General features: G+C 42.1%; 1 protein-coding gene across 1 annotated transcript; it reads right to left on the bottom strand.

Annotated features, from left to right (window-relative positions):
• Positions 1 to 1248: 1248 nt before the first annotated feature.
• On the bottom strand, positions 1249 to 10005 carry TMEM130 (transmembrane protein 130; the record flags this gene model as incomplete). The annotated part of the gene is made up of 7 exons (XM_010156693.1): positions 1249 to 1824; positions 2535 to 2647; positions 3666 to 3868; positions 5774 to 5858; positions 6474 to 6643; positions 7752 to 7920; positions 9715 to 10005. Coding segments are annotated over 7 exons (1208 nt in total), but the record flags the coding sequence as incomplete, so codon positions are not given.
• Positions 10006 to 11881: the final 1876 nt, after the last annotated feature.

Genomic DNA, 11881 nt, shown 5'->3' on the forward strand with positions numbered 1-11881 from the left:
CTGTTATTTCCAGTGCCCAAGGACCATGTAGCCATTTGCAGAACACACTGACATCCCACAACAACTCACGTACCTCTGGCAGTGGTTCAGATGGTTGGGATCTCAGGAATAAGCAATAAAACTGAAGCTCTCAAGAACAATAGCTTCTTTGCTAGCCTAAGGAGAGGCACATTTTTAACAGTGACAATATGACTGAAGATAAGGGTTTGGCACCAGGGCACTGAGAAGGAATACAAAGGACACCACTCCTAATCAGCAAGGTTGTTTATAAATGCAATTTCTCTTTAGAAAAAAGGCCAAAAGATGTTCTGCCTTGGAAAATACTTATTTGGAAAAACTTGGTTTTACTGGAGCATTTGTTATTTTAGATGATCCTATTCTATTTTGAAAGTATCAAGTTAATTAATAAAGCCATTCTGAGGTCACGTATCTAGTTCACAGTTGAACTGAAGCTCTGGGCTTCTCTGAGGAATTATAGAAGTTGAATGTGAGATGAGCATCCCAAAATACTCATGGTAAGTCCCCTCACATTCAGACAATTATCTCCCAGTCAGTGTGTTTAAGAAATCATGACATACTTGAAAAAATCCAGGCCCATGATACCCATAGGCTTTAAGTCAGAGGTGGGGAAGGTGTGTTACATTTAAAAAAAGAAATGGCCACAAAGACCCTTTTGTTTAAACGCCTCCAGGGTGCTCTGAAATGTGTTCTAGCAGGGGACAAAGCCTGGGTGAGCAGGAGGCTGATAGAAGGGAGTCTGCAACAGGCATGTAGTTTATACAGCCCTGAACACTGACTATGAATTTCAGTTGAGTATGTTTTGCTGAGTGGTTTTGAGCTACTGGTTGTTGCATTTTTTGGAAGAGGCGTTTAGGTGACTAGCTGGGTAGTTATGTATGAAAGAAAAGAATGAAGAGCCTAGGAAAAAAAGAAAAAAAAGCTACTTATTCGGATTAGAGTGGTGTACTATTTCACAACATGCTGGAGATGTGGAGTCTTCTACAGCATGTGCTGCGATCCCACCAACTGGTGCCAGCAGCTAGCGCTCTGTGAGCAGGTCAGCAGCCACTGCAGTCCCGCAGACTGCAGTCCCGGAGGCAACAGTGAAGTTTAAAAAGGGTCTTTTAAGACAGAAGGGAAAGACAACGTAATTAAGTAGTCGGGTCCATTGGAAGCACCTGGGCTGTTCTCAACCGGGACAGGTCAGTTCCTTTTTAGAACAAATATATATTCAGTGGCATTTTGGATGATTTCCATTTACAGTAATATTGTTGTAACATAGGAAAGAGAGGTATATTTGTCTTAAGCATTTCTTCTTTGAAACAGACAGCAGAAGGAGCAGAGAAATTACAAGAGGTAGTGAGTTTAGCAAACCTTTACATAAAACAATCTTTCATAAGAATAAAACGCTGCATTTAAAGCTGTAAATGTATACACCCATCTAATTTAAAAATACAAAGCTTTTACTGTGTTTCAGGGCTTGCTTTTCTTTATGTTCAGAGAATGAAACACTCAAGTGCCGGACTTAAAGTGGTTAACCTCATTGCACTGGCAAAACCAAACCATTCATGCAGCACTGGGCTTTTAACTCATCTAAGTCAGAAAGTTAAACTGGCAATTAGTGTAACCAAAGTGCAGTTGTGTTCTTCACACTGTGTACATTTTGACTGGCTTGTAAAAAGAACGTAGAAGTTCATGACTCTCCCTGGCAGCTTCCTGAGATGACCGAAGAAAACATGATCTGCAACATATTTGGCCACAGAGTGACTCGGAATGAGAAGGCAGGTTTCTATCAGACAGTGGAGAAAAGTCAAAGTCAGCTACCTGGAAAAGGAACATCAGAGAAAGAATTTTTAATTCAGATCCTACTGCCTCAAGTGAGTCAAGCAAGAACACTTCAAGCCAGAAATGGCACTTGGTCCTCAACCAGTTTCAGGCAGTCACCAACTCCAGACAGACTTCTGGGTTATACCTGCTGCGCACCTGGCTCACCGGCAGGCTCGCTACAGGTACAGCATTCATATTATGCCACGACATAAAGGGTATGAGGTACTTTCCAAAGGGCCAGGACAGCTACCTGTGATTTAGGAGCTCGTGCTTATTACAAATACGATTGTGTAGCAAGTGAAAGCTACACCAGAGATGGAAGGGAGCTGAGGAGATAAAGGGTGATAATTTAGTGCCACTTAAGGTAACATACCCACCCTGCATCCTCTCTCACTACCTCCTGCTTTCTTTTGTGTAACCACTCAGGTAGATCTCCTGGAAGGGATACTTCAATCTAAGCACCTTCTTGGGAATATTAACAAACTGCTCATTATAGCCCTGGAAACTTGAATTATACTTCCCCACAGCTAGCCAAAAGCATGCCTGTTGCTTAAAGCGTTTGCCTACACTGTTCAGATCTTTCCATGGAACGGATCAGACATACCAGGGAAATGCTCCCTCCCACTGTTTCCCTGGGGATTAAAGAAGGGAGGTGGCTGAAAGGTACCTAATTACTCTCCCAGCTCAAAGTAAAAGTAACCGGATACCTCCACGAGATCTTTTTGTTGTGTGTTACTTCGGAAGGTCGTGTACAGCACCAGTCCTAGCATCACTGAAACCAGAGTGAGGCAGAGCAGGACAAAGAAAGCCGGATGGATCCCTAGGAAAGAGCACAAGGGGACATTCCTGGAGTGATACAATACACAGAGGAGAGGCAACAGTGAGAAGGGTATTTTGTTTTAGGGGAAATTTCATATTTTTTTAGAACAAAGGACGTGTGTAACAGGGAATAAGTTTTTCAGCCCAGATCACTTCAGGCCTTTCTGAAATCTTGTGTGAATGCGGGGTTGTGAAGTTGTAAGGGTCTTTCCTTTTTTACTCCTCTTTTCCCTAAAACAGCCTAAAAAACTCCACCCAGTTACAAATGTTAGCCCTAACTGCAGGGTGTTTCTACCTCTGTGATACTCGAGAGGAGAGGAATCTCAGTCAGCATCTTCACAGCTGCTAGCAGGCTCCAGCAAAGCGGATTTCTACACGTAGCCCCAAAGGTACACCAGTGCCTTCTGGAGCGAGCTGCCCTGTCTGTGTACACGTGCTGGCCCACAGTGAGCTGGGATAACCCTTCTGTGTCCCAGCCAGGCTGTCCTCTGGTCAGGTCCTCTTCCCCTGGCCATCTAACCACCTTCTCAGCTGATTCAGGGACCCAAGAGGGGCTTGTGTGAGCATACACAGGGGAGTCAGCAGGGATTGCTGGCTTGGGGGGACAGAAAGCGATAATGAAATAGAGGCCTAGAAAAATCTTAAAAAAACCCATAACTAAACTAAATAAAAAGAATTGAGGCTGCTTAATTAAGGGAATATTATAGACGCGTATGTTTTCCTAGTTATCCTCTCTAACTACAAGAGCCAGACTATTTAAACTGAAAAATATGTAATTTAAGTAACTCAGCCTTCCCAGGAAACTCATTAGCTTCAAGACACTCTTGAGACTAAAAGAAGCTCAGAGCAATTATAGCAGACACATTATAAGCTCTCCTTTCTCTTCCTATGCTTCTAGGGGTCTACAGCAGTTTCCAGAAACCTCATCTGCAGGGTAGTAACTGTCCCTGAGATGTTGGAGTCTGTCGGTGCCTTGACAGGTGGGAATCTCTGCACTGCTCAGACTAGCTGCTCCTCACCCTTTGGCCACACTTTTATTTCATGGTAGGTCTGCAGCATCGTCACGCTGTTCTCCACTCTGACGCTGAGGCAATACTGCCCAGCATGGCTGAAGATATGGCTGAGATGGTAGCAGGAGCCATTAAGTGCCACCAGATGGCATTTGTCACCTTCAAGTGGAATGCATTCGGCCTTTATGAGCCAGCATAATGCCAGTGGCGGGCTGGAATGACAAGAGCAAAAAGAAAAGAAAGAAAAATTAGATGAAAACTTTGCAAAAATTTCAGCTAAGAGCTGGTTAAAATAGCATAATAATTCTGAAAATAATGGAAATAATCTAAATACCAATAGATAAGTAAATAAATGAACAATAGTTTAGTTTCTAGCATTTGTCATTTGAGAAAGTTTTGTGATGCTGTATAAAAACAAGCCTTTCAGCTGAAAGCTAAGTACCTGTGCCGGCCATTGAGTGTAGAAAACCCTACAATCCTTCTCCAATAAAGATTAAAGGAACTCTTTTTTCCTGCCCTTCCAAGGGACTGTAGGTTGTTTTTCCTTTGTCCTTTTCACACAGTGGAGATCACTGTCTGTGCTGCTGAAGCACACCCAAGACTTTTCTGAATAAAAACCCAACACAGCCAAAACTGAAAGAATGCAAGATGAGCTCTGTACAATGGAGAAATAGCTGAAAAGGTAAATAAGTTGCAAGGATCACAGTACTCCCTTACAAGAACAAAAAGGTTTATTTTTGCTATCAAGCAATCTAGGTGCAATCCACTTTATGGCCATGTCTTCTCACCATGTCTACTTGATGCCTTCTATTTACATTTTTCAGACCCTTGTTCCAGCTGCTTGAGCTTGGACTCACCTTATGCACTACGGACTTTGATTCTGACAACAGACAGAGCTTTTCTTTACCTCATCTTCTTAGTATTTTGTTCCTTATCTCTTTGGAACAATCTCTGCTAAGGAAAGCAGCATGTTTATGTGTTTAGCTTATTTTCTAGCTTTGGTTTCGATAACCCATCTCTCAAGCCTTTGTCATTGCTTCTCTATCATAAACTCCTATTGCGTCAGTCTCAGTCCTGTGGTGAGGAGGTTATGTCTGGCAGTGTCCATCCTAAAACCACGCCTACTTTTAGGATCTCTGGTTTGCTTGTTATGGATTTTGGCTGTTCATATTTAGTTGTATGCTATCTCCAGTTTCCACTCCTGCCAATGTGCCATTCATTTTCTGAATGCAAACCGTGCTGCTTTGTCTACTGGGACTATTTATACCTTTGGCAAAAGACTCTGCTGGGCGCTGCTCACTCCATCCTACATCCCTGCTACCAGCTCTGGGTTGTTCGGTTCAGTTTGGTTTGGTTGGGGGTTTTTTGTTTTAATCCAGCATTAGCCTCAACAGCTCCCTGTAGCAGAATGTAAAAGTGCCACCCTTCTGGAGAATAAATGACTTCGGCAGTCATGGAGTTTTTTGGTTTTCCTGGGTGTTTCAATAGTATTTAAAATGCTTCTGCCCTACAAAAAAACCTCTCATGTATTCTAAATACTGCAATGTGAGAGAGCCTGTGCTAGGATCAAGGTGCTCGTGACTCTCCTACATTCCTGTCATCCTCCCCGCCTGAAGCCTCTCTGTCTTATTTACCTTGTGGCAATCTTAACTCTCCTGAACTTATTCCCCAAATCCTCTACTCCTGTGTGCCAGTCAGGAATGGCTGCTATCCAACAGGACATCCTGTCTTTCAGTTTACAGTTTAGTTTAGCAGTCAGAAAATTGATCAGGGAGAAAAATTCAACAGGAAGTTAGAAAATGTAATTATTTCAACTATCTTTCTCTGGCTAGCTCTCTTTTAATAAATTTCTTTACAAAGATATAAAACTAATGTTTTCTGTATATAGGAGGATTCTACTTCTCCTGAAAGATGCAGGCTCTTTCAGGCTCTTAGAGTTCATGGTATTTCGAGTCAGAAAAAAAGCAATATTCAATAGCATTTTGTACAGAGGAAATTTCCTTTTGTTTGAAGAAACAGTTCAGTGGGGTGCAAGTGACTATTTTAAGGAAACTGTGGGGGAAAACACTTAAAATAGACAATGCTTTTGGGGAGAAGAAGTTGTATTTTCTACTTACGTGCCATTGATATGAAGAGATAAACTCAAGTTTTCCATTACATGAGTCTCTCTGGAGCCCACGACATTAATACTTTTAACAGCATCTGGTAGGAAGAAAACAAGCATGTCACACTCCACATGCAAACTTGGAATTAACTGGTTTTCCAGTGAAGGTTTGTTTTCATAGACTCTTCAGATTTTAGTTCCATCAGTCCCTCTAATAATAGTTTCCTCACACCCAAAAAGTAATCCTGCTGGTAAGGTTGTAACTTTCCTGAATGTTTAGTGATTTCTTTTTAGTATATAATCAACTACTTTATTAATCCTTTACATTTTTATTTACATGCTTATTTACTTCAGAAGCTGGTCAAATCAATGAGGCTTTCATAAAGCTTATTTTTTAGAGATAGCCAGCATAAATTAAACAAAAAATTCCTCGAGAAGTTACAGTAAAAAATTTATATTAAGTGTGAGACCTGACTTTTACAAAAGACAGTGAAACTTTTGCTAAATGAAGAAGAAATACAAGATTTTATGTATTTCACCCCATTGTTTCTGCACTAGAACAGTACAATGTCCATTTTGCAATGGAAACTATTACTTGAATAATGTTGACCAGTTCTTTCATGTAAAACAACGCTGAAGTTGCACTGAAACTAGATTGTGTCTGTACATATATACCAAGTTCTATCTGAGTATGCAGAATGTTTTATAATTACCTAACAGGTCCAGAGAAGTGGTAAAATCACCCGTTTTCTGCACCATTTCTCTTTCATGTATAATGCTTCCAATTTGCTCCCATTCAGCTATGACTTTCAGATGCACGGTGCGGTTCCCCACGGCACACCAGTTACAGTAGACAAAGGGTTCCTTGGTAATCTGATAAACTCTGTGTGCAACACGAAAAGACTTAGAATCAAAACTGTCTTTTACTAAGTCCTTGCATATTTCTGACTTAAAAAGGAACAAGCTTGAATATATTTTCTTTATAGACAATGGTATAGTCAGCTGTGATTCCAGTTCTGCTTTATGTCCATATCAACAGAGATTAATGTCTGTGGCATTACCGATAAAAATACAATCACTATAAGACCCAGAGCATGTTTATGCATTTTAGTCAAAGAAACTAAAGGTAATGCTAAAGAATTAACAAAACGGAATAGGAATAGTGGGTAAATCATGAAAACTACTGTTATAGTAGGTGGACTATAAGCACTAAGCACTGAAGCACTAAGGTGGGGGGGGAGAAAGAATTAAAAAATGTACTATTCAAAGACTAAAGCTTACATTCCTATTTGCATACACTTACTTGTATTGGACATATATCCATCCTCAGAGAAGGAGAATAACTGAATGTCTTTTTTCCTCCCTACTGCAGAGTGGTTTAAGGGCTAGATACTACCCACGGTTTTGTTTCTGACAGCTCGGTGCTATGTTGTTTTTTCCCCCCCTCCGTTTTATTATTAGGGTAAGCAGTACGTGTGTGTCTAATGTGCACCTCCGTATTACTGGAGAGACCCATCCACCTTCGGAAGCTGCTCAACCAAGCTGTGGTACGTTTATGGGCAGCTGAGCGTAGCAGCAACTACTTACTGCCCGACCACAAGACAGGACACTGCTTCCATTTGCCTTAAGTGCACAAATTATTCACATATTCAACAACGACATCCTGCTAATGGACATCTGCAGGTCTAACGAAGTTTTAAAATAACAATTCACAGTAAGTTACTTGTTCAGTTCAGCTTATTGCACGCACAGAAATATACCTAAGCCTTTATTTGAACAAGAATTTTAGGTCTTTAAAACATCACCATTTTGTGAATACACAGTAACTTCTGTTTTAAAGTGTTGATAATTCACCTAGTTAACAAGTGTACCAATGGAAAAAGGTGTGTGCTGCTCTTTCCTACGACTTAATCAGGGTTTTTCTCTAGATGAGCATCTGAACCAGAGCCATCTTGAATACTCATTAAAGCAAACAAAGTAACCACACCTACCCATCTCCAAAATCCCATCTGTAGACAAATGATGCTGAGTTGAAGTAATGACTTGGGTCATGAAGACAGAAAGAAATCCGGGTCACGGTGCCCGTGGAGGAGCTAGAACCATGCGTGATGAATCTACTGTCTTCTATCTGGGCAATGGTAAGATTCCCTGTGATAAATTCTGCAGTATAACAAGGTGGAGAAAGAATCACAGTATATATCACTTTCATAGCACGCTCTGAGCATCAAAACGTTATTTAAAATGTACCATGTACCCCTTTTTATGTCCTAGTCCAAGGGGCTAAGTGTATTTCACATCTATTACTCCGCGTTGTTACATATGTTAATGAAAGACGGAATTACTTATTTAGGGTTGTACAACAGGCTTCTAATAGAACTAAGAGAAATAATCACAGACTGACTGAGGTCAATGTAATTTTTTACTATTGATTTGAAAAGAATTGGGATTAACATCAAGCATCTAGATCAAGGGGTTCAGAATCACACCAGTGTACACACTCTTCATGTTTGGGTTGGCAGGTTTTATTTGCGTTTTATGTTGCTGTTTTGGGGGTTTCAGTTTTAGCTACTTCCACAGAAATGCCAATTTGAGTACTGTGAATAACAGATGTGCTAGATATTGTGAATACAAAAAGGGTGAAGTTTTGATTTTGATGTCTGTGAGACAGACAAGTGTGTGTCCAAGGACTGGCAAAGGCTGGTCTAAAAAACCTCTCCAACCTATGAATAAAGAGGTATTATGATGATACACTGATCAGGTCATTATAAAATCAATGGGATATTAATTATCACTAACAGACTTTTACCCTGTTAACAATTAATCAAATTTGGCTAACTGTTCTTTTGATGATGCACAAATAAGAATCACAATAACTACTGCAGAATGGGGCTGCTAATGCAGAACTAACTGGAGTTGTAATTTATGAGTTATTGGCAACTGCCTTTGGGGTGCTCTCTGACCTTTCACAGCTATAGAAAGCTGCTCCTTTTGCTTGTGGCATGAGAATATGACAGTGCAAAGTGAGAAAGGACTGAGTAGATGTACGTCAAGGCAGCAGTTCTTAAAGAGAGGAAAGATGTCATGTATACTTTTATAAAGACTTATTTAATAAGCTTGCCGTTTCTCAAAGAAAAATCTCAATATCTATTGCCCAAAATGTCAGATGTGCCCTACAGTTAGCTCTTTTGTCCTCAGGTGTGCCCTTATCTTTGTCTGGGAGCTGGGTGTCTATTTTGCAGTGTGGGAGTACTGGGACACGTGGTTGGAGGGACATGGTTATTAGCTTCTGAAAGATGGGATTGGGGGAAGATGTCAGGTGATGTTTCATGTTAATCCTTGTATCAGAGATTAGGTTAACCATAGTGCACCACTGGTCAATCTTGCCAAAAAAATGCACGGATGTGGATATGAATATTCCCAGTAAGCTGAAATTGCACTTAGCAATATTTGGAAACGCAGCCATGACTTCACATCCAATTTCAGTACACTCAGTCAGAACTCTAAAGGAAAATGTCATGGCTCTGTTGGCTGATGGCCTAAGTTTTGGCTATGTCACGCAACAGGGAAAATCAGTAGCTTGTCACTTCTGCTGACCATCCTAACTTCAGGACTACAAATGCTGGGAAGCAGTACAGGAAGCACTGGTTTAGGAGCCTGGACATCACTGAATAATGCTGATGTGTGAGCTGTGGCTACTGAAGCATCTGGTTTCTAGCCCTCCGGGTCATAGAGGCAGGAAAAGATGGGCAGCCTCACGCTTGCTTTGTAGAGGTAGGCAGACTACAGTGTGGCCCAAATGCCTGACCAAAACCTCCTTCAATCAAAGGGCACAAATCAAACTGTTAGCTGGTCATATTTATGCCTGGCTTTCCTGTTTCTGATGCTAGCAAAGTCAGCAAGCATTCTGATGTGTATTGAACTCCTGAAGACACAGGGGTTGTAAAGCCATTTTACCTGTAATTTGAAGCATGGTGACGTTTCTAGCAACTGGCCGACATAACAAACAGTTTCTATGAGTCACCCAGACAGATACAGGAAAAGTCCCAGGAAATTCGCCGGTCACATTAATCGCGGAGTTAAACTGCTGCTCAGATTTCTCTATCAGAATCAGAGGAGCATAAATCCAGTTGAAGTGATACAAGTTTGATGCAACACTCTCATTCTTCATGCTTAGACTGGCGTGAAGAGTAGCTTGAGCTCCCGTTGTGATGGGACCATTGTTGGTTATTTCCAGATCATACTCCTCTGGAAATCAGAAGGAAAAAAACCTCCAAATCTTGTTGTATTGCATTTTTAAATGTATTTATTTATGTACATGTTTAAACTGGTCAGCTGTGGTTATGTGACTCACAATGACACTCATCCCAGCGAAAACTTCACCGCCTTTTTTTTTAAAAACCATTTAAGAACTTGCAACAGAAACTGTTGCATGTATATGTGAGTTCAAACAAGTAGCATTAAATAACATGTTAGAATGGGTCCTAAGAATGTTAATAGTAGAAGAGAGATTCAGAGTAGAACATCACAAAAACTTCGATGAGGTTTTATAGGCAGAGCTGGGTGCTGGCTGTAGGTTCAGTGTCAACAATGATCTAACATGGTCGCTAAACTTCCAGCTACTGGAAAAAAGTCAAGCTCAGCTCTAATCTCTGTCCTAAAAAAAAAAAAAAAAAAAGGAACTTTCAAACTCAGGAAAGATTTCATCCAATAGATTCCTTTGATAGCTCTGTTGACACACATACATCTCCCTCACCTTCCTCCTAACTGAACAAAAAACCTCAGTGCCAGCTGCTTCTTTTCTATGGACCACCATTGACTCCCTTTTCCAGGAACAGACCAGAAATCCCAAAGTAAATGTAACTTGTACCATGCCCCAATGGCAGAACACTTTATGCCAGAAGGGCAAAACTAGGGTTCTTGCTTTCTGACTTCCACGTCTGGGTACAGCAAGGCGTGAGAAGTGCAGGATGTGATACTGAACCATCCCTGCTGCTCTGAATTGCTCAGCGTTCTCTTCCCTGCCATGTTTGCACAAGCTACCTCCTTCAGCTCTTACAACTGCTGCCATGGGCTGAGCGTGAGTGAGGTTTGGTTTTATGGAAGGGATACATCCAATATAAAAAAAAAAAGGAGTCCAACGGGATTTAATGACCTGCATGTGCTAAAAACAACAAAATAAAACCCCACCCCGAACCCCAAAACAAAAGGAAAGGCAATGCCCACTGAAAGCTGTGAATTAGGGCAGAGCTAGGAACAGGATCTCGCCGTTTGCCTCCAACACGGAGCGTTTCCTCCCTGCATCAGCCCTCTGACGGGCTATCCTCTCACCAGCGAGCGATGCTGGGCAGAGCAGCAGAGCTGTGGGGTTCTCGTGCTGGTGACTTTCCTTCTCTTTTCTTTCAGCAGCCACCAGATTGCTAGCAGGAACCTGAATCTTTGAGCTTCAGAACCTGCATTTCTCAGTCCCCCCCGCAGAGTTGGAACACTGGGGTCAGCTAAGCCCCTACCTGCACCCATCAGCCTGGGATGGGGGGGCAGGAGAACCCAAAGTACCCGCTTAGTACCCACATTTTACTCCACAGATGGCAGGTGCTGAGCAAATCTGGTTGCCAAAGGACTGTAAGAGATAACTGGAACGTTACAGTCTGAGCGGGAACTCTACTGTTCCCATTTCACAACACGGTTCAGATTTTTGAGTTAACAGAAAAATGCTTGTGATTTGATGAAATCTGGCACAGAGGTTTCAGGTCTCTGGAGGAGTCAGGCCACCCTCTGCTTTGTAGCAGAACTTGGGGAAAACAACAGCCCGGTGCCTCGTGCTTATCTAGCGCTTCTCCTTGGCAGTTATCACGGTTCTTGACAAAACAGGGCCATTCCCAAGCCCAAGAGCTGCGGCAGCTGGAGGTTAGGTGGCTAACCCAAGGTCATGCACTGAGTCCCAGAGCCATGGAGCCAGGCATTTCATCCAGCTCTGGGACTTCTGCTCCCTTTCCGACCCCCTTGCAGAACGCAGCAGCGAGGGGCAGAGGCAGCCCAGGCGCCTCTGGGGCAGCGGAGCAGCAGCAGAGCTTCTGGGGTAGGAGGTGCAGAGCAGACCCCTGGGTCCCCGCGGCGCCCAGCT

The sequence above is a fragment of the Eurypyga helias genome, unplaced genomic scaffold (genome assembly GCF_000690775.1).
Source record: "Eurypyga helias isolate BGI_N326 unplaced genomic scaffold, ASM69077v1 scaffold23838, whole genome shotgun sequence".
Classification (NCBI taxonomy): Eukaryota; Metazoa; Chordata; class Aves; order Eurypygiformes; family Eurypygidae; genus Eurypyga; species Eurypyga helias.